The sequence below is a fragment of the Passer domesticus genome, chromosome 2, assembly GCF_036417665.1.
Source record: "Passer domesticus isolate bPasDom1 chromosome 2, bPasDom1.hap1, whole genome shotgun sequence".
Classification (NCBI taxonomy): Eukaryota; Metazoa; Chordata; class Aves; order Passeriformes; family Passeridae; genus Passer; species Passer domesticus.
This window is the reverse complement of record NC_087475.1, coordinates 42,372,015-42,394,726: the sequence shown is the minus strand read 5'-3', so window position 1 is coordinate 42,394,726 and position 22,712 is coordinate 42,372,015. Positions and strand designations below refer to the sequence as shown.

Here is a 22,712-nt window from a genome sequence, read left to right as displayed (position 1 = left end):
ACGGGCGAGTCACCGGCAGCCCCCGAGCGAGCGCGGCCCGAGCCGGCGGCGCCGAGGAACCGGCCCGGGATGGGCAAGAGGCGGCGGCACCGCGGCCCCGCCCGGCACGTCTCGCCCGCCGCGGCGCTCACTCACATGAAGCCGGCGCCGCCCGTCACCAGGACCCGCTTCTCGAACATCCTCCGCCTCGCGGCACCGGCCCCTCGCTCCCTTCCCCCGCGGCTGCGCGCGAGCGGCACCGGCCCCCGGGTTTCACGGGCAGAGTGGCAGCGCCTGCAAGAGGCTCATTGAAAGACCGCCTTCCTCGCTCCCCGCGCGGCCCCAACAACGGAGCTGTCACCGTCTCGGAGGCCGCCGGCAGCGGGGCGGGCGCGGCGTGCGAACGGAGCCAATGCTTCGCCTCCGCTTTCGGCGGCAACTGGCGGCCGTCCCTTTTACGACTCTGAGTCTCTCAACTTACGGCCGGACCCGTCAACGGGACACGTTGCCGCAGGGGCGGGGCCTGCCGCTCGGTCACGCCCCCGGGGGCGGGCGCGCTCTCTCATTGGCTCTCCCGCCCAGCGCGGCGGGAGGCGTCACGTGCGCGGCGGGGCAGGCGGGAGGGGCCGGAGGGCGGCGGCGTCCGGCGGCTCCCGGGATGCGGTGGCGGCTCCTGTGGCTGCTCAGCGCCGCCGCCGCCGCCGGCTGCTGGGGCCCCGCCGCGGGCAAGACGCTGCGCGGCGGCTTCGCCAGCGCCGCCGCCCGCCGCGAGCCGTGGCGGCCCGTGGCGCGCTTCCAGTTCCACGGTGGGTGCCCCGAGGGCAGGAGAGCGCGGCGGCAGCGGCTGTGCCGTCCCGGAGCGGGGCCGTGGGGACGGCGGCGGCCGTGAGGAGCCGTTGGGGCGCGGGGGGACCGGCGGCGGCCGGAGGGGCCGCGGGGCGGGGAGCGGGCTCAGCCCTGCAGCGCTCCGTCCTTCGCTCCTTCTCTCTCCTCCTCTGCCGGGACGTGCCACAGGTCCCACCCGCTGTCCGGGCCGCGCCGCAGCGGGGCCGGGGGCCCGGCCAGCAGCGGGACGTGCCGCGGGGCTCGGGGGGAGCGCTGTGCCTCCCTTGGCGGCCCGCAGCCCCTGCGGGCACTCCCGGCGGAGCAGAGGCGCTGCCGCTGCCGGGCGCATCGCTCCTTGCCTCCCGGAACTGCCCCATGGCAGCGGTCACTGACGGCGCCCTGCGGTCGTGGTGGCACCGCGCGCCAGGATGTGAAATTCTCACCTGGTTGTTCCCAATGGCTTTTCTTTCCCGTGTTAAAAACTCCTTGTTAGTAATAATTCCTGACTGTTAGTCCGTAGTAATAATGCCTGATGAAAGAGAGCCCTAGCAGTGGCTCGCTGTGCTTGCTGGAGAAGTTTTAATTACAGAAAAGATACGTGTAGCCGTGACAAGTGCCGTGTCCAGCCGGGCCGTGCTGGTCAGCCTGCTTTTCCTGTGTGCTCAGCGTTTCAGTAGCTTAGGCTCTTTTTCTTTCCCATTGAGCTTCGTGGCAGAGCAGTTCTGCACAGTGCTTCCAAATCTAACGGGAAGCAGGAAAACGTGACATAAGCAAAACAGAGCTGGAGCACGACCTTCCAGTACTGAATGAGGAATGACAGATAGGGTGGAGATAGCTTATGAAGTGACTTGAAAGCAGTTAATTAGCATTGTCCTAGAAGTTAACTGTACGAGTGCTCTAAATAGATCTGAAGGGAAAAACTGCGCTGTTTAAATCTGAGAAAAGACTGTCAAAACAGAAGATGAGCGCTGTAGTTGGTCAGATATAATTGTATAAATTGATGTTGCGTATTTGCGTAGAAATACTTGTCTTCCTGCATGAATACCAACAACTATTTTGGGTCTTAGCAAAGCTTTCTTTAGAACCTTCTGTTAATGTTTCAAAATTTTAGCTAAACTGTAGTTCATATAAAATTTAATTACTTTTCTTCTCCACTAAATTCTACCTTTTAATTTAGGATACTCCTAGGTTAAAGAAGTCTATCGCAGTATATGAAAGAAATTATGAAAACAAAGTGGAATTACTCAGGCAAGATAAATTTTGTCAAATGAGCTAGTTCTAAAAGGACTAAAATATTTCTGTGTGTCAAGATGCAGCCTATAGTGTCAGGACAAGGGGGAATTGTTTCAGACTGAAAAAAAAGTAGGTTTAGATTAGATATTAGGAAAAAATATTTACGGTGAGGCTGGTGAGGCACTGGAACAGGTTGCCTAGACATGTTGTGGATGCCCCATCCCTGGAAGTTTTTAAAGACAGCCTGGATGGGGCTTTGTGCAACCTGGTTTTGTGGAAAGTGTGCCTGTCCACAGCAGGGGGGTTGGAAACTGAGTAGTCTTTCAAGTCCCTTCCAGCCCAGGCCATTCTGCTATTCTGTGATTCTGCAGAGTAGCAGAATGACACATTAGAGAACACTTTTGAGGTTTGATTTTCTTTGCACCAATCTGTCATCTGTAATTAAGTATTTTAGCTCTAATCCATCCATAACATGCAAGTCCATTCACATAAGTTCTTCTGTTGTTAGACTTAAGAGCTACCTTGTGGTGCTCATAGTCATTCCACAGAGATCATAAAATACTAGACTTTGAACAAGTTATTGAGGCTATTGAAGCACTGTCTTTAACTTGGAAACAATAAAATTTGGGGTGGGAGGGAGGAAAGTAAAAAACATTATCTGGAATCTGTTTTGAAAAAGAGGGGAGAGGGAAGGCTGTTTGTAGTAGAGAAGGTTAATGACACTTATGCTATAGTTAAGGTTTGTTTAAGTACCATCATAGACAATTGTACATTCACTGGTTTCTTAATGAGAGACACAGAAATTATTTCTGAAAGACCATAAATCATTCTAGCAGGAAGTAGTGGTAATAAATTAAGGATAATATGAAGGTGTATTGCAGCTACGTGCAAGAAAAATCTGTGCCACACTGTTTGCTTGTAACTAACATCAAGACAGAATAGTTGATTTTGTTTTTTAAATATTAAGGTGACCATGCTGTTCTGTGTGTCAGAATCAAGAATGTAGCAGAAGCTGTGGCAAAATCAGCTAGACTTCACCTCTTTCAAGCACAGGAATGGCAGAAGCTGGAGAACAGTGTCCAAGATGACAGCTGTACTGAGAAGTTCTCTAAAGCTCAGCTGACAAGTGAGTTACTGGGGTTTTTTTCTCCTTGCAGAGTTGCTGTATATTTAGAACTCTGTTAAGTTATCTATGTGTTTAGAATATTCATTTCAGTGAATTTGGGCTTTGCATCAACTCGGAATTTGATCTTCTACAATTAAAAATACTACAAGGAAATAAGATTTCTTTCTTTGTATCACTTCAGAAGAATTTGTTTGCAAGTTATGATTGAATGTGCTGCTGGAAAATTAAATCCATGACAAGCAATGGCATTAGTGGAAACAGCCAAACTTTATGACCAGTTCCAGTTCATGCTTTCACATGTTCACAACTCAGAGAGGGTACATACTTGGCTGAAGTTTTCATTTAGTCATTCAGTACGGAGAAATTTTTTTTAGCTGTGCTTGGAGTAAATTTATTTCTTTTTGTTTGGTTGGGGTTTTTTTTAATCTCAAATTTTCCATAAAATAGATTGTCTTGGGTATGAGAGAGAATTTATGAAGAATACCCTTGCACGAAGAAACTGAAGAATTAAAGAATCTGAATGTTTGGGACAGTCAGATGTTTGACTTGTTTGAGGTGTGACTTGAGCTGTGACTTGTTTGAGTTTGAATTGTAACTTTCATTGCAGTGGAATGAAAAACAAACTACAGGCAAAGTGATGGAACCTGCTGCAGTTGCCTCTAAACTTGTGAAGCAAATTCTTGTAAGGTGGTAGTGTGTAGCCCAAGTACTAAGTAAAAGGGTAATTTTGTAAACCTACTCTTTCACTACCTCATGATAAGTCTTTATTCCCTATAAAAATTAATCTGCGTCATGCTACCTTACTTTATAACTTTCCTCTATTATAACGTAATGCTATTTCACCCTTTACTTTTATAACTTGGTATTTGTTACTGAATCTCGCATTCAGCTGTTTTTAATGTTTGAGCTAAGAGTTATACCAGTATAGAATATGTAGATTGCCTTTTTGTCTCTTGCTTACAAAGGAACATTTCTCACTTGTCAGGAAGCTCCCATTCTCCAATTCCACAGAAATGGCATTTTTCAAAGCGGAGAAAACAAAAATAAAATTATATCTTCATGATAGCAAAAATCTGTCATGCTTCAATCTATAAAACATGTTAGAAAAATTGTAATACAGTATTAAAGATGAGCTAATCAGGATAAAGCTTAACTTGAATATCCATCTAAATGTGACAGAAAAGTAAAACACTGGCGCATTGAGTTATGTAACTAGAAGACAGACTGAAATAATAATTTTTGCACCATTTGTTTATCATAGTGGTACTTAAAGCATAAATTTTCCTCTGAGAAGTTAAATCAGTATTAGATGCTTCATTCAAATGTATTTAAAAGAGAAGCTGTAGTCACTTAAAATACATTTCCTTTGTGCAGTCAGAATCCCAAGAGTAACAGGTCGACCATGTAACATTTGTCGTAATGAAACCTTACACAGATGTCACTTGTAGGGATGTGGTTTCCTTACCCTTCATCAGAGCTGGATAAAAGTGCTACTGGAATAACTGGCAGTTGGTCTGTCTTTCCTGACTTGTCCCAGCAGTGTACTCACTGTTTTCTGCTCTGTTAGGGGTTGTATGACCACAGGTTGTATGACCACAGTTGGATTTCTTTGCTGATCTTGGGCAAAATCAGTTGCTTTTCTACTTCTGAATCAGATACAGATTTGACAGAGAACTGATTAAACACCCTCTGTGTGATCTCTTACTCTTGGTGCAAATAACACAGTGTCAAGCTGAGCTGAGAGGTGACATGGGGAGTAAAGCCGCTCCTGTCAGCCACAGTTTACCTCTCTTTGGATTAAGCACATATGGAATACTGGTTTGTGTGTCATCCAAATCTGTACCTCATGACAGTTGCTGCAAGGACACATACACTACAATTCTTCCTGGATTCTAATGTTTCTCCGTTCATACCTTAAGAGAGCAGAAAATAACTTTTTGTACTTGAAACATATTTATTGGAATTGCATAGAAGTTTTTCACAGGTAGGCTTCAAGTTAGAAATTTTTTCTAAATTTTGTCTACAAAATATTTAGGGAACATGAGGTTTTATGTTTGCAGCTCTTATTTAGAAAGGCCATTTACAAAAAAAAAAGTTTTTTGGGTTTTTAATGAAATTTTTATTCATCCTTAGCCATTGTCATCTTTACCTATTAAGGTGAGTTATTCTGTTATTATTATTTCTCCTGCAGAGAAATGATTGAGCTGATTAGCACTCAAGTTCAGTAGTCAGTGTGACAATGCTTGCGTTTCTTGTAGTTTCAGCCAAACACAGAGAGCCACAGGTTTCATTTGCATCAAGAGTTTGTTTTGAAGAGACTCTGCTTGGTTAACTGTTGATTTTAGGCAAAAATAGTACATGTAAACCTACTCTTTCACTACCTCATGATAAGTCTTTATTCCCTATAAAAATTAATCTGCATCATGCTACCTTACTTTATAACTTTCCTCTATTATAACGTATTGCTATTTCACCCTTTACTTTTATAACTTGGTATTTGTTACTGAATCTCGCATTCAGCAGCAAGAAGATAAAACATGAGTATCTTATGTAGTAATTTTTAAATGTAATCTAATTTGAAATATGCAGTTTGATTACACAATGGTTTCAGATCTCAACGGTCAATTGAAATACAGTATGTTACAGTTTGGAGAAGATCCTGTGAAATAATACTGGTTTGCACCTTTAAAGCTTGCATTATGTTGAGCTCACATGCAGCTGTTCCTGTTTGGTGCTCTAAATCTCTTCAAAAGCAAAGTCAAATAAATTTCACAAAGGTATTTTTCATGCTGCAGAAGTAGCTGGTGGGTAGTATGGAATAGCTAATCCTGTCAATACAGAGCTAGAGGATGGAAATGTGCTAAGCAAAGGACATACTTTGCACTTTCTGGCTTCTAGACGGAGAGAGCCCTCCCAGCAGAGCTGAAAGGTAGGATGCAGTGTCCTTACCAACACTTGCCTGCACCTACTTGAAACAAAAAAGTTGGAGGTCTGGTTTCTGGTGTTACAGATAGCTTTCAAAACTCAATATGTTTTCTACTGTGTATAGTTTATAACCTGTATATGATGCTGTGGATTTAAGTTTTATATTCATTGAAACATGTGTTTTCTAAAACCAAACAAATCAAGTATTTACTCCTATTTTTGGGTTTTTTTTGCTTTCTTCCAAAGTGACTGTGAACCACACAGAGCAAAATCTGACAGTGTCCCAGATTCCTTATCCGGAAACATGGTATGTGTTTTATGTAGACAAGTTTACCTGCGAAGAGAATTATTCTGAATCCGAGGATATTCAGTTTGAAATGGTCTTACTAAACCCAGATGCAGAAGGGAATCCATTAGATCACTTTAGCGCAGGGGAATCTGGTAAGATTTTTTTTCTTAAAATTAGATTTGTAAGTTAAGGATCTGATTACTCAGATCAGTACTTATTGTGCTTGGAAGAGTATGGGGAATGGATAGCAGAGCCTCTTATATTTCTTATTCTGTTTTTGTACAAAGAGTAAACTTGAGTTCATTTTCTGTCATCACAGAAAGTTTCCTTTCCCTAGACTGACTTTCCAAAACTTGCCTAACTAGAAGTGTAGGTGCACAAGAAAAGGCAGTGTTCAAATCTTTGCTGGTAGTTATTTTGAGCATGTTAAAACTGTAATCTTCCACTTGAATGTAAACTTAACACCTGATTTTAATTAATTAGTGAAATTCCTTAAGTGTGTGAAACTTGTTTCTGTGCAGCAAGAGCACATACACGGTAAAACACTTTGCTGGTACAATTTCAGTTCAGTGTTTAGATCTTTATAAGTGTCTTAGTCTCTGGCTGTAGATGAAGTTTGTCAGGCCTGATTTTGTTACAATTTAGAAATGTAATTTTAAATCTTTAAGCACCCAAAGAAAAACTCAAGACAGCAGCTAAAGAAATGCCTACATAAAATTATATGCTTTGGACAATCCAGCCTAATGTATTCTTGGTTGCAGTGAGTAGCATCACTGCTCTGGGAGGTCTCATCAGCTTGTCACTCACCTGGGTCTGTTGTGAGGAAAGGGCTCTGTAGGCTTAGTCTTTCCTATACAGAGTGAACCTGAATATACCAAGGATGAGCCTAATTGCTGTGCTTGGAATCAAATGCCCTGATGTCACTCATGACCTCAAGAGAATGTAGAGGGAACAAAGGCAGCTGAGTTTTTGAAAGGAAGAAAATATTCATTGGAATATTTAGCAGAATCTGCAAGAAAGTAGCATGTTAATAATCAGAATTTCAAGGCTTATAATCAGACTTAACCTCTCTCAAGTTCTATAAACTTGACAATTTTTATTTGGTGAATTTGGCCTTCAGAAGTGAATTCTAGGTTAATTTACTTACTCTCAAAGAAGATTAAAACCCAAAGAGTAATTGCTAAATCCAGGGACGAAGCAGCTATGGCATTATATGGCCCACTGAAGTGATGCAGAGACCTCCTACAGAGGCATCTCAGCTCTGTATTAATTTTGTTGGGAGACTGATCACTGGGAAGCAGAACTCTGAACAGCTTATGTGCTGAGTAAGGAGGTGTGCAAATGTGCTGGATTTTAGTATTTAGGTCTAACAAGTAGGAAGCAAGGCGAGCTGTACATGCCAGGTCTTCCAGAGTTGCAGAGGAACACTTATTTTGATTCAGAATTAAAACTTGCAGTGTTGCCATGAATCCTGAAGCTACATGGTTTCAAACAGCTGAGGAGCATTTCTTCTCTCTGTCATTCTCTCTCTTTTTTAATTTAATCTGAGAAATAATCTTTGCCATTTTTCCACAGAAACTTAGAATGAGAGGGTATCAGAGAGAAGATCCAGCTTCATTTCTTGCTTATTGCATGCAGGCAACTAAAAATTATATAGTTGCAGAAGGTTTTAGTTAGGTCTTCCTTCACTTGGAGTTACACTGGCACAGGACATCTCAAAAATTAAATGCATAATAAGGAAAGCATGGGAAAGAACTTGAGGCTGTTACTTTGTCATTGTTTTCCTTCAGAGATGAGGGGGCCTGACTTCTGATCCCTGGCAAATAATCTTATTTTATATGGTAGGGGTTGTCTATATAAGATACGGTGTCAGTGGAATCCAGGATTTCTAAAGGCAGCTGAACAGGTAGCATTTTGAAGAGCTTTGAAGTAAGATATTTCAAGTAATATTTTACTTTGTCTGTCAGCTAGGTTCCTTGGAAGTCAGGAAACTTACAGGGGACAGGTTGAAATTTTATTTATTTATTTATTTGTTTGTTTGTTTGTTTGTTTATTATAGTTGGTTTTCAATGCAGCTCTCTCCTAACCCCTTTTGGTCTCAAACCAATAATCTGCACTGTGTCTGTGGTTGGAAGGAGTCTTCTATCATAAATGCTTAGGGTTTGTTAAAAGCTAGTTGATTTTCCTAAAGAGTTTTCCAGGGGTTCTCACTCATCATGGTGAGAAATAACTTTTACCTGCAAAGTCCTTGCCAGCTTCAGTGGGTATCTTTGGAAGCAGAAAAAAAATTTGATCTATACCTCATACTTTTTTCATTGATAAATCATGCTCATGTATTGGTGTAGAAGAGAAGCAGAGTCGCCTGGAATTTTTAATCCTATTAATTACCTTATGCTCTTTTTCTCCCATTTTCCTGTGTGTATGTCTAAAATGCTTCATTTCAGTCAAATAATCTATAATGTTAGCTACTATTCAGAACTCATCCAGTTCTAATGTTTTTCAGCTCAGATATTGAAATGTGTATACTTGCTCTTCCCAGTCTCTGGGGGGAGCTGGCTGGAAGCTTTTACCAGAGTTATTTTGCTGCTGGAAAAAAAGCTTTTTTTAGAATCTGATTCTATGGGCACCATTAAATTTCAAGAAAGGCTGGAAAATGAAAATAAGGTTTCTATGAGAAGTGTTTGTGTACCTGTTTTTACTTATTTCTCACTGGCTTTCACCCTTTGAAAGCTCCTGATGGGTTGCAAAGCTTACTGACAATAGAAAAAATTTCCAGGATCCAGGTCTTAAGGGAAGCCAGACTGAAATAGATATATTTAACATATATATGTAACATATATATATATATGACATATATTATCTAAAAAAAATTGGGAAATTTTTTTTAGACACATGCAAAAAAATGCATGTTAAGAACTGATTACTGTTTTCTGTGATCGTTTCTATCTGTAAGTTTTCAGACTTGATCAGTTGTGCTTCTTAAGCTGCTTTATGTGGAGGAAGGGTGACACCCAGTGGTTAAAAAGATTAAATAGAAATCTGTTTGGGGTTTGTCTCACCTCAGATTGTGCCAGAATCAAACAAACAAGCAAAAAGAGCTAAAAATGTGTCCTTTAATAAATATATTTCTTCCTGATCAAATGAGCTACAATTGCTTACTGTGTATCAAGAAACTGTGTCACTTTATACTGGTCTGGTAATTGCTGCAAACCTCTCTGCTCAGAAAAGGTGTTGTTGATTAAAAACACTTTGTCAGATCAAATAGTAATCAGTTGTTTCGTAAAATTCACCGATTTTATTGGATAAAACTGAGTAGAATTTAGACCTTTTATGTGTACTACCATTTTCAGGTAACACTTGCTCAGTATTTCCCAATGATTGTATTAATCCCAAAGATTGTAATGATTGCACTGTTTTTTTGGTTATTTGCCCTAGTAGCAACGTTTTTTTGTAAAATTAAGCTGTATTTTCTTTCCCCACAGGATTACATGAATTCTTTTTCCTGCTTGTCCTAGCATACTTCGTAACTGCATGCATATATGCACAGTCCCTGTGGCAAACAATTAGGAAGCGTGGACCTATGCATGGTGTATTAAAGGTGTTGACAATTGCATTACTGTTGCAGGCTGGTTCAGCATTTGCCAACTACCTGCATTTCTCAAGGTACCTTTGCTCCTTTTCTGCTTTCAGTCTTTAAACTTGAAGAGCAATGTGTTGTAAAGATCAGTACGTTATTTGCCTGGGAGGGATTGTGGCAAAACATAGGACTGAGTTTTGAGCAGCATCATTACCTAAATGTACTTGTGAGAGAAAACACTCCTTGTGAGAGAGAACACCCATTTAAGACACACCCACTTAAAATACAATCTTTTTCTTCTTTTTTCAGTTATTCTAGAGATGGGATAGGAGCTCCTTTTATGGGAAGTCTGGCAGAATGTGAGTCCCCTGTTTCTTACATATTCCTACCTGTGAATCTGTATCATATATTATTAGCAAATGCTGTTGCTGGATTATACTTATATTGGATCACATAGTTTGATTTTTAATACGAAATACTGAAAATTGCTTCTCCAGAAAAAAAAATGTTTTATGTGTTTTCAATAACTGTATTTGAAGTTATACATCTGTGATATTGTTTAGGATTTTTCAAAGGATTTTTTTGTCTCTAGATTCCTTGCTATGAACACTCAGACATGAATATCACCTGAACAGATTTTTCAGTACATTGAAGAGTTTTATGGAGTTAGATCTAGAAAGCCAAGCTTTTTAGGAAACTTAATTATATTTTATAGAATTTGTCATTTCACTGACAAATTTAACAATTATTAAGTGGAAAAGTATTTTACAGCACAAATTTTATTATTAGCATGATGCAAAAAATGCTTATGTGGAGGTTTGATGCTAACAAAGCATTTTTCTCCACTCTGTATAGATATTCCAGGTTCTCACTGGAACTAAATTCCTGTAGCATACCTTTCCAAAATGCACTAACTTAATCTTGTTCCATTTTTCATTCTCCATTGTTGTTGGCTATTTTGGGTTTTTTGTTTTTTTTTCCCTGCAGTTCACCTTTGAAGAATTGGGGGTTCATTCCAACCAAATACATTTCCTTTTGACTGGCTTGAAGCACCCCAAGAAAGTACTACTGCAGTAGTGTGATAGTGTTGTGGAGTAACAGCCTGTACAGAGAAACATTTCCCTTTGCAGAGTTCATTTAGAAGGCTGCAGTTGGAATTATCAGCCTCTTGATGGCACCTGGCACCACAATAATTGCCTCTTTCTTGTTTTAACCATTTGAGCTGGCAGCTCCTTGCTGCCTCTCCAGCAACTGTGTAATAAAACATACCTTCTCATCTCATCTCATGAAATAAAATGGAGAAGATGGAGGTAGTCATAACTCCACCCCAGTGATAACTATCCAGACAGAACTTCAGAGAGAATAACTTCATGTTAGATTTTTAGATTTTTTTTATATGGGTGGTAGTCAAAAAACCCACTTTTATTTATATAAGATTATAATGAATATTATTTTTGAACAGTAGCTGAATTTCTTAAATTCAGCTAGGAAAGTTTTTACTTGCTTGCTATCCCTGAAGTTGGTGGTTTCCAAAATAGTAAGAGAGCAGAAGTAATAGAAATGTGGAAAGCTTCTGTGGCAATTACATTTCTGAAGAATGGCTGATGGCAAGTAGTAGTTTGAAGGGGAATAGTATAGTTTGAAGGGGAAAGATGATACCATTTTTCCTATATGGCAGCAGAAATCTGAGTTAAAAATAAATGTTAAAATTTCTATTAATTGCTGTGTGGCCAGAATATCTTTCTAAAAACCTGTTCCGATCTCAAGCAATTATTCTTTTCCTAGTATAAGGTAGTATTTACCACGTATAAAGAGCTGATCCTCAGTCTAATTAACCACCTAACCCAATCACATAAATCACACAAATAATGCTGGGGCTCAGAAGCATTGCAAATGCTGTCCTTTTAACTTTTGGTAAGAGTAAAATGTGAAAAGTCAAAGACCATTATTGTGTCTGTTGAATAGTCAAAAAAGATTAATTGTGATGAAATCAGACAATTAGTATCAGCTCAGTAACATGACTTTACCCTGACCTTGAATATTGTGGGATTATTGTAACATTTAAAATTTTTCTCACCCTTTTTCTTTCCAGCAAAGTATATGGGATGTCAAAGATTAAAGCTGGTTGAGGATTTTTGTCTTGCATGAATTTGTGTGGGAATCCACTTGAATTGTTAGCACACTGAAGCAGAGCAGTAGCTATATCCACGATATGATGGAGAGATGATGTCTGGCTATACCTTATAGGGCAGCTTATCTTAAGGAATGACAGAAAAGAAAATGCTCCCTGTAACACACAGAATTATTCAGTCATTTTTCTGGTTTGGATTTGTGACACTGGTTTGGCATGCCTTTGGTTCATGTAACAATTCTTTTTCTAGTGACTATTGTCTCTCAATAAGATAGCATTGGAAAATAATTCTGTTACCTTTTTTTTTCCCAAAATCAGTGCTGGTTGGTTTTATTAAAGAATTAACAATTTTGTATTTACTAAAAGCTCTTGACAGATCTTAAACAGCAAAGGTGTCTTAATACATTAAGAAGCATTTAAGCATGTAAGCCCTGAGAATACCAAGCATATCCCAGGAATTACATTCTGAAGTCTGATTTATACTCTTTATTTTGCTAGTATTGCTAGATGTCAGGGAAATACTGTAGATGATCTTCTTTTGACACACTTCCCTTGTATCCATATTCATTTCTATATAGTGGCAACATTTCCTGTGCCAATATTTTTAGTAAATGTGGTATTTATCTTTTTTAATACAGTCCAGTTGTGCCAAAGTAGGGCTTTGCTTTTTCTGTGACAGAAATATTATTCTTGTACCTGATAGTGTAAGTGAAAATTACAGATAAGGAACAAATTTAATTGAACTAAAATAGTAATGAAGCAAAAAAGAAAGTATTGCTGTGTGTAGTGCCCAATGTCTAGTTTCTGAACCAAATTTACAATATACATAGTGTAATAATCTATTTTTCTTTTACATCGCTGCTATGCCAGTACAATGAGTCAGATCCCAACACCAGCTTTAAAATCGTTCATTAAGTCTAAAACTTACCAGGTCTAAAGCTAACAATCACCCAGAAAGAAATCTTCAGGTTTTTCTACTGTCAGTAGCGCTGCAACAAGCCTACAAATAAAGGCTTTAATACATCCTAGCTTAAAGTTTTCTTTATTCTGATGCAGCTTCAAACACAGGTTTGAGACACTGATTAAGAATGTAACTTTATAGAGTATGTGTTAATTATTCCCAAACAGAGGTAAAAATGGACATAGCAAAATGAGGCAAAGGTACTTTGCATTTAATAAAATAAAATACAGACAACTTGTTGATCTAAATGAAGTTTCTGTTAGGGTTATTCATTATATTTTCCCCTTTTAAGTATCTCAGAGTGGAATTTGTCCTAAATATTTGTGCTTTCTTCTGGAAGCTACTACATCCTCAAGACAAAGTGCAATTAATTCAAAGTACAATGTAACTATCTGATTTTTGAACAAAAGTTCTTGAGAGTAAAGAAAGGAGTTCATTTCATCGTGTTGCATATTTGCACTACAATTAACATACATATGATTTTAGTTCTTTAGCATTTATAAGTCTGTTTATGCAGATGGACTCCTGAGCCCAGACTGTTCTGACAGAAGAGTGGAATTTGGAAAGACATGGCGCTGTGCCCATGTTATTGCAGATCTGCAGCATAGCTGCAGGAAAGCTGATAGTGATCTGTTTGGTCACTGGAAACTCCACAAAATAGCCACATTTTGTACCAAAACAACCTCATCTAATCTAACTCATCCAAATTAAAAGGTGATACAGAGCCATAACCATCCATCATTCATTTGTGGGTATATATAGAACATTTCTCTTTGATATAGGAAAAAACCCAAAACTTTATCTTTGTTTTAATTTTATTTGTTTTTCTTTTGTTTTCAATAGTCTGTGACATAGTTTCACAGATACAAATGCTGTACTTATTGTTGAGTCTGTGTATGGGTTGGACAATAGGCAGAATGAAGAAATCTCATGGCAGACCTCTTCAGTGGGATTCCAGTCCAGCGTCTACCGGCATTGCTGTAGTAGTTGTTGTTACACAGGTTTGTATTTCATATTCATTCTTACACTGAAGTATACAGCTGCTATTAGGTATGACAGAACTGTGAACCAAATTATTTCAATATTTTAATTTTATGAGGGAGGGAGTATTAAGACTGGAAAAAAGCCCACAGCATAATGTGCACCCAGTATGTCTAATAGGTAACCACCACCTTCTCTTTACTGTAGCAATTTAAGATGTAGCTCCACAGTATGTTTTTGTCTAGCAGTAAAACCACTTAAGAAGTTCCCACAGTTTCCCAAACTCCTGATTGTGCCAATTGTTTGTAGTGTTATACAGCGAACCAGATTAGTGGAACAACCTAGACTGAAAAAAAAATATTTTTTTTTTGCACAGTCATTTTATTGATATGATTTGTAATGTGGTCCTGTAAATAATTGTAATCAGTGCATCTGAGGCATTGTGAACTACATTATGCAGGCTGACAACCAGCAGCATAGGAGGAAAGACAAGAAAAGCTGCTGTGACAAAGTCTTTGTTATGAAAACACGGAAATCGTCAGTGCCCTCCTTTTGGAAGCACTCAAATAGAATGTCTAATGGTCCTTTCAATCAATATAAGGAAGGGAATTCTTGAAAGGTTCATGTGCAGGATTGGTCTTGCAAATATACAAATGGTCTGACACATAATTTCATTCAAATATTTTCCATTAGTATAAATTAGAAAGTTAAGTAAATCAGCAGCTTAAAAGTAAATTGTAATGGAAATCATTCAACCCTGGTGGTGCCTTTTGTAAACAAATTTTTTTAAATCGCATCATAAAGACGAGAATCTGAAAACCATTGAGAAAGAGAAGAACAGGGAAAAACTGGAGACAGTAATGAGGAAGAGATTATACTGAAGATTTTTGTGCCATTTGGGTAGTATCTGTAATTAGTGCTGCTTCTAAACTAAATAAGTGGACTTCTAGAACATTAAGAATAGCTGGGAGCTGGCATTTCTTGCTAATTAAGAATATAAACCAAAGGCTGTTAAGGTCAATGGGACTGTTGAAATTTAAAGATGGGTGTTAAAGTAAGGTGGAATGAACCTATCCAGCACCAGAAATTTTACATGGTGGCTGTAAAGAAGACTTCTAAAGTATTTAATTTCATTCATGCCTCTGCATATGTATGGGTATGTTAGTACTCTGCCGCTTGAGACTGGAAACTTTTTCATTGTTGTTTCCTTTTACTATACATAGAAAAGACAGTATAATCAGCTTGCTCTTGTTTTGGTTGTTACTTGTGGTAAAAGTGGGGCAGGCATCATACATGTGAGCTGCTTCCCCCAACACTGGTCCATTGGACATCTTTTGGCTCTTGGAGCAGCACTGGAGCTGCATTAGCACACAGTTGTCTATCTTACTTTTCACCAGTACGACACAGCTCTACCACATCTCCTCCTGGTACCATTGTGAGTGTCAGGTTCGGCAGGAGTCTTGTAGGAACACAATATGGATATTGGAATATGTCCTGCCTAAGTGGTTTTGCACCTCCATATCAGTGTCTACTGTCTCCAGGAAAATTTCCCTCACACCAAGAGTATCCCTTCGGGAGAGGATATTTTCCATCTCGTGGTTCAGTACATACAATTACAGAGTGCAGCTGTTGGGCTCAGGAAAACAGGATTTAGACAGTTTTTCACTGGTCTGTCTAGATTGACATGGATGTTTGACCTGCTATAAACACTCAATGGGGCCTTTCAATGGCTAAAAATGTAGAATAACCTTCTTCCTGTTCTGATCTTTCCCAGAGATTCTTATGGGAGAACCAGCTTCCTCTTATGCCAGAGATTGGACAAACTTCATGTGGATAATCAGAGATGTTCTGAGGACTTGCTGTGGAGGCTGCTGGAAACTATGTGCATTAACCTAATGCAGCAGATAGAGATTGCACCATGTTAGTTTTACTGACATTCTCCCATACTTGTCCTCATCTTCAGGGAAGCCAAGAAAGTGGACAACCTGAGAAAACATGTTATTCTTCAACTCAGCTTGCTAGCCAAAACTGCATTTATCTGAGCCTGTTTGCCTACTACTAGTTCAAATTGCTCAGCAGATTTTCAGGGGTTTTTCTCCTCTTGGAACTGATGCCATGGATTTTTTTTCTTATTGTTCTTTCAGAACCACTAGCAATTTCCTGGGCTATATTTATGGGTTGCCTTCAGTGTCAGGTGGACACAGCCTCCTAGTCAGCAAATGTCTTGTGGTCTTTGCAGCTGCAAAGAGGTAGCATCTCAAAGGAGGGACAAGTCTGCCATTTAGCATCTCCTTTTGCCTTAACTTGTTCTTTATTTCAGCCACAGAGTAAAAGATTCCCAGGCTGCTGTGCATTCATTAAAAATTCTGCTTTCTGCTGCTGAGGCACAAACCTTGTACACAACCTTGTTGATGGCAGGCCCTTCCCATCACATAGACCTAAGCAGTTTCAACTTTCAAGGCTGACCAGACTGTAGGCAATGATTCTGGGAAGATAGGTGATTGCTCTGAGCCTGATCAGAATGGCATAGAATCTTACTGCATTAAACATTGCCCTACACAGGGGTTCTTAGGTATGCTCACAATGAGCTCTGCCTCTGACCTTAGATCTAAACCATTTTTTGCTGTACTGCATTGCATGACATCAGATAACTCAGTACTAGATATGATTGGAAACAGCTAGTTTGCCTTGCTGCTCCTTCTAATTTCCCTTTTGCTTCCCCCTTCCCCTTGCCTCTCAGGGGTGATCTGTCCCATGAGAACCTGTCTTTGCTGGAGATTGATACCTTATCTTGGCTTGTCATACAGTCAGTGTTGGCATCGTGAAGGGAAGGAGGAGTTCTACCATAATTGTTTTCTCATGACATAAAGGAAGAGTGTCTGGTTCTTCTTCCTATGGATGTGGAGGTTCTGCTTGTATATCTGGAACATCAGGATGATATCTGTGGCCACCATTCCTCTAGTATTTGAAGAGGAAGGCCAGTACTGGACAGTGCTTGGTGTCCCCTGTGAGCCAGGATAGGTCAGGATTATATACAAGTAAAATCAGGCATTTTGAACAGTGTATTATGTGAACAAGGAGATGGTCATTCTGTTTCATCTTATGAAGAAGCAGTGACTTTAATGTTGGACATAGTATAGTGTGAGTCAGCTCTTTAGCTTCCTCTCTCATCCAGTTCTTTTGTCTACAGCCTAAGTACAGTTGTTCTTCTGGATAACAATTAGAATTGTCCTCTCCTGATTTCTTCTCAGAGCTCAAACATAATTTTGCTGACTGCCAACAAAATAGGTGTCTGATGTCTACTTCAGCAGGCTGATGTCTGGTGTTTTTAAGTTTGTTCCTGATATTGCAGCTAAGTGAGCTGATACTTGACTTTCTGTGGTCAAGGTAAGGGACCTTAGGGTTCCTTGACCTTGATTTCTCAAATTTTAATTTTTTTTATATTTCACAACTAAAGAGATTTTAACTTCAACATCATGCTTGTCTATGAAGGTTTTTCTTAATTGAAAACAGATTGTCTAATCCATTTTTACCTAGAAACACTTGATAGCACAGTTCTCTATAGGATCCTGCTTTGCCCAGGGGATTGAGAACAGCCCCAGCTCACAGAAAGGGCAATGATGCATTTACTTTGTCCAAGTTTACAGTGTGTTGCACTGACAGTTCCATCTCTGCCTCTAACACCTCTGCCTTCTGCTTATTTTGGAATAATCTAATGAAGCTGAAGGGAACTGGACTTCTGTGATCTCACATTCCTGTCACCATACACCGCCTTTGATCAGCTGATGTTGTGTTGTTTACACTCTTTAAAGGGCTGGTCCAGAACATATTCTGCTGTCAGACACTATTATCCTATGAGGATTTGGGCTTTGTTCTCAAGATCCCTTTACTCCAGCTCCTTGTCATCTTCCCATGAAAGTGGCTTTTTTCTTTGCTGTTTCTCTTGGTGTAGACTAAGGAAAATTCAGGCCTTTGTGAGCTCTGTTTTTTAAGGTAAGGTAGGTTCCAGTGATATTTTCTTCTTAGAGCAGTGTCACAGTTCTGTCTCCATCAGCCTATCTGGGTTCCCCCCAGGTGCTCGAGTCAGGAAGATTCTATACCTTAAGTTCAGGGAGTCTTTTATTTTCTCAAGCAGATTATGTATGGTCCAGGGAAGTTAAATATTTTGGCTGTTCCCAAATGTAAATATCAAAAGGGACTCACAAAACTGCAGTGGTTCTGTAACTGGTAGAACTGTTGTTCATAGTCTGAGCATGTTCTGACTGGACTGAAATAACTTCTGTGATAGGAATTCATCAATTTCTTGCCAAAACTAGTGCTGTAGAGACAGCACAGTGTTTGGTAGCATTGTATCTCAGTGATTTGGGAGCAGTTTAGTCTTAATTCAGTCTTTCTCTTTGACAGAATTCTTAGTCAAGTAACTTAATCATTTGAAGATGTTTGCTTGAAATCACTCTTTTTCTGAGCATTATGGTGAGAACATTCAAAGCCTGTTGGTCAGATTGTTTGCTAGTAGTCAGTGATGTTGAAAACACGCATGCTTTATGTCTGTCCCTCTCCCATCCTTCCATTTTCCATCCAGGTGGTTGAGGAGTGACTGAAGTGAGAGCAGCTGTGAAATGACAGGGCTGTGTCCCCCTTAGGTAAGGGAGGGGGAAAGCAGGAGACTACTCTGTGGATATTCTAAGTACAAATTATTCTAATACTCAACTGATGAGACTCAAGGCCACCCATCTTTGGAAGGCACAGGTGGATTACGCATTTTTTAAAAAGTTAATATTAGGAACCTTTTTGTCTTTATGTAGTGAGAAAGTCTTTGAATGTGTTCAGAAAGGAATTTGACTAATTTATATTTCTAAATTGAGCCATACAATGTCTGCTTCTGAGACCTTCAGAGCTACTTTACTCATCAAATTTGCCTACCTTTCTTTAAAAAACCTGCTTTATTAGGCACCTGAAGCCTCAGTGCAGGTTAGATATGTGCAGTAGGTGGACTGGATTCCAGTGTATATTCAAGTTTTAAAATGCCATTCATCTGCTGCATGATGCTCTGAGAGACTAAACTTTGTGTATTCTAATTTATAATGTTAGCATTCCCAAAGTCCAGAAAAGGTGTTCTTCAGCAAGACACATTTTCTTTATGCAGCTGGTTGGCGCCTTCTTCACATCTAATATTCAGAAATTAGGTGCTTGTTAGTCTGTTTTTCCTTGGAAAATATCAATATTGTTTCTCACAGTGCTCCCAGAAAATTGGATTCCACAGCAGATGGATACAATGCTGAAAGTTAAGGAGGGGGTTACTATCTTTTATGTAGTTATCTTTGGCTAGAGTGCTCGGCCAGATGCTGGAATGGCATTTGGAGCCTGTGACACTCCCTTTCCTAGACCCTAGGAGGTTTCTGAGCCAGGTGTTTGCAGAGTCAGGCTCGCTCACAGTTTCTGACCTAGCTGATGCTGAATTCTTTTCTCCACAATGGCACAGCTTCAATAGAAGGGGTGGAGAGTGGCCCACCCAAGAACACTCTATAGCCTGGCAGTTGCAGCACTCTCCAAGGAGGTGGGAGATGTGAATTGGATATCCTTTAGGCAAAGAAGGGAATTGTGGGAGATCCAAGTTCAACCTGGGTGAATGTTTGAGCCTTAAGGCTATTGTATAAAAGGGGCAGCAGCACCACCCTCTTACTTCCCCATCTTTGAAAAGAAAAGTGAATCCTGTTAGGATTTTGAAAGAAAAGGCGTAGTCGCCTGCCTTTGAAACAAGCTTTACAGGTTGTGGATCACAAGTGAAAGGAGACACCTCCCTGTAGCTCTGTGAAATCATTTCAGTGGTCTTCCTGTAGAGTAGGACGAGTGTGCAGGTGATTATTTCACTTTTTTTTTCTAAGGTGCTACATTGCCTCTATCCAAATTAGAGGAAACTTTAACTTGTCAAGCTTTCTAAAAGTTACAGAATCCAAGAAGTGAGACTCTGTTTCTGGCAGTTGCAGTTGGAGTAATAGGTCACAGCAAAAAGCGTTTCAGACTAGGGTTTGTTGGGTTTTTTTGCTTAGCATGGCAGTCCCTGACAAGTAGAGTAGAGCATTACCAGGTAACTTAATCTGTGATGGAAAGGTTAATTGAGACTTAATGTAACCTGGTTTATTCTAAGTGCACTTTGCTGTTGTTCTTTTTCAGAGCTTTTTGTTAATTTGGGAGCAGCTTGAAGATACAGATCACCACAGCTACCACTCGCACCATGGCTTGGCAAGCGGGCTGCTCATTGGCCTCAGAGTCTGCCTAGCTCTGTCCCTGGCTGCTGGGCTGTACCAGATTATCACAGTGGAGAGAAGCACACTGAAAAGGGAGTTCTACATCACCTTTGCCAAAGTAGGGGTTACATCAAACAAACTGATCCCTTCGTCTGTAAATATAATGGTGGCATGCAGTTGACTGAAGCACTAAACTCTTTCCCTCCATAGGAAAGTTAAAGTGTCTGATTTGATTACATTGCACCCTGTCATCATACTCTAAAGTAGGCATTTTAATTTGACAAGGAGTATAGAGCTTTTTAAAACAGAAATCCCACCTTTCATTGTGTGGTTTTCGTTATGTTGATTGAAAATTAAACAATGGATTCATAAAATAGACAGAAATGTAAATGTAGTTCCTGTAACTGTCATCTCTTTCTTCTAAGCTGGCATGTAGTCATTTTACAACTTACACTCATCTTCTTTTTTAGGCCTGCATTCTCTGGTTTCTGTGCCACCCATGTCTTGCAACCATTGCTGTAATATTCAGAGAATATCAAAGAGAAAAGGTATGTACAGGGAAGATAAAAGAGATGAAATTTGAATAGTAGTTGTTCTTCATGTTTAATGTTTGTTAGCAAACTCGTGCTCTTAGGCTGTTAATCCTGTGACCCCAAAGCAACTTGAAAAGTCTTAGTCACACAGCTCTCATTGATGCTAACGTGAGTCATATTTTACAAAGGCATACAGGGCTCAAATCATCTAAGGGTAATCATTTCTAGGTTAAGGGAGGGAGAGGGGGAGATTAAGTTAAAGGAAAATGTGGAGGGGGTGTTTTGTTTTATTGTTTGCTTGTTTGCTTTTAATTAAAAACACCTTGGAGATTCTTTTAACAAAGGGAGTAGAAAGATAAATCGGTGGATTTTTTGTTGTTGTTGTTGTTTGCTTTTTAGTCTTCATCCTTTAAAAGCTTTGTGTGGCTAAATAGGTCAGGGAACCTGTAGCTGAACTGTATTCTTTAGATCAAGAAGTCTGTCCAAATATGTTGTTCAGTTTGTAAGCTCTAAACAGTTAAAAACAGAGGTGGACTTGCTGAGTTTCTTGGTTGCTTAAACGCATTGGGAAGTGGAGAACTGTGTGTGTGTAGCCTGCCATGTTCAGATTAAGTGCACCACTATTCTCAGGTGATTGACTACCTCATTCCAGCATAGGGTTTGCTTCTTTTCTTTATGCTTATAACCATCTGTGCATTTGTATGCAAATATATTCAGAAAATGAGCTTTTATTTGTGTAGAGGATATGTAAGGGAAAGAAAAAGGTTTTATTAAATATAAATAATAAATTAAATTCTGTGTTTGATTTACAAAAAAAAAAGGAAATCTAGGCAGAAAAAAATTGATTCCTCTAGAGTTACTAATGAAAAGACTTTTTGTTTTGCTTGATGAAAACATCCTCAGGGCAGGAGAACAGTCTCTAGAGGTAGGATCAGTAAAGTAGTATTTTTGCAGTATTTTGAGCTTACTAAAGGAAGAGTACAATTGCTCTGCTCTTGCATTTGAGCAACTTTAACCATTATATGCAGCTGCAGTTCCTACACTATGATAATTCAGCTGTGTTTGCTTCTTCAAATGCACCTCAATACAATAAAATGCACAATCAATAAATATCATACTTATTTAAGAAAAACATGCATTTTAAAGAATTCCCTGTACATAAACTGAAGACTTGTGCTTTCTCAGAAACAAGTTACACCTTTAGGCATTTGATAAATACTTACACAGCTTTTGCAGATGAAGAGACTTGAACTGAAAGAGATCTGGCTCAGTGAGATTGATAAATCACTATCCTCAGCTCCATGATTGTGCTAGTGCAAAGTGTTTCCAAGCTTTCTTTTTTTCCTACCCCCCCCCCCCAACTCTGTTTGTTGTAAGAATAGAATATCTAAACATCACCTCTGCTTGTGAAACTGCATGGGTGGTGAATTGCAAGTCTGAAATTCCCCAGAACAGAGACTGCCAGAAGGGTTATGTGACTTGCCCAGGGCTATCTACTCATTTAAAAACACCCAGGTGTGAGAGTCTGATTCCTGGACTTAAAATGCATGTTCAAATCTTTTGTAACTGCAGCAGTGTTAAATGGTTTAAAAGTTAAACCTCGAGCACTCATGCTGATAGAAATTTATTGTGGCTTGTTTAGTGAGAGTGTCTTTTTCACTTACTATTTCTTTCTCTCTCTTTTTTTGTCTCTAGATTATTACCATAGGTGTTATCCTCTGTCAGTGCGTCTCCATGGTTATCCTCTACAGACTTTTTCTGTCTCATAGTCTATATTGGGAAGTATCTTCATTGTCATCGGTGACATTGCCACTAACAATATCCTCTGGACATAAAAATCGACATCACTTCTGAGATGTTTAGGAAGAATACATTATGTAATAAATGTGCAATAATGACTTGAA

At 39.7% G+C, this 22,712-nt stretch overlaps 2 protein-coding genes across 2 annotated transcripts in view; one reads left to right on the top strand and one right to left on the bottom strand.

Moving 5' to 3' along the window:
• TGDS (TDP-glucose 4,6-dehydratase) overlaps positions 1–451 on the bottom strand; it is a 13,512-nt gene extending 13,061 nt beyond the window's left edge. The window contains exon 1 of the mRNA XM_064408445.1: positions 136–451. Within this exon, the coding sequence (XP_064264515.1) occupies positions 136–179 (44 nt within the window). The 5' untranslated portion in view covers positions 180–451. The remainder of the gene's footprint in view (positions 1–135) is intronic.
• On the top strand, positions 377–22,712 carry GPR180 (G protein-coupled receptor 180). Its single transcript, XM_064408444.1, has 9 exons — positions 377–785; positions 3,005–3,163; positions 6,335–6,529; positions 9,860–10,040; positions 10,264–10,313; positions 13,890–14,047; positions 20,202–20,393; positions 20,746–20,823; positions 22,504–22,712. The coding sequence occupies exons 1-9, from the start codon at positions 392–394 to the stop codon at positions 22,660–22,662; spliced, it is 1,566 nt and encodes a 521-aa protein (XP_064264514.1). The 5' UTR covers positions 377–391; the 3' UTR covers positions 22,663–22,712.

Excerpts from the sequence above, each read along its gene's own strand:
- GPR180 (XM_064408444.1), top strand. The coding sequence starts at position 392 with ATGCTTCGCCTCCGCTTTCGGCGGCAACTGGCGGCCGTCCCTTTTACG. Across the intron at positions 3,164-6,334 it reads CTCTAAAGCTCAGCTGACAA|TGACTGTGAACCACACAGAG; the intron begins GTGAGTTACTGG and ends TTTCTTCCAAAG. Across the intron at positions 20,824-22,503 it reads GAGAATATCAAAGAGAAAAG|ATTATTACCATAGGTGTTAT; the intron begins GTATGTACAGGG and ends TTTTGTCTCTAG.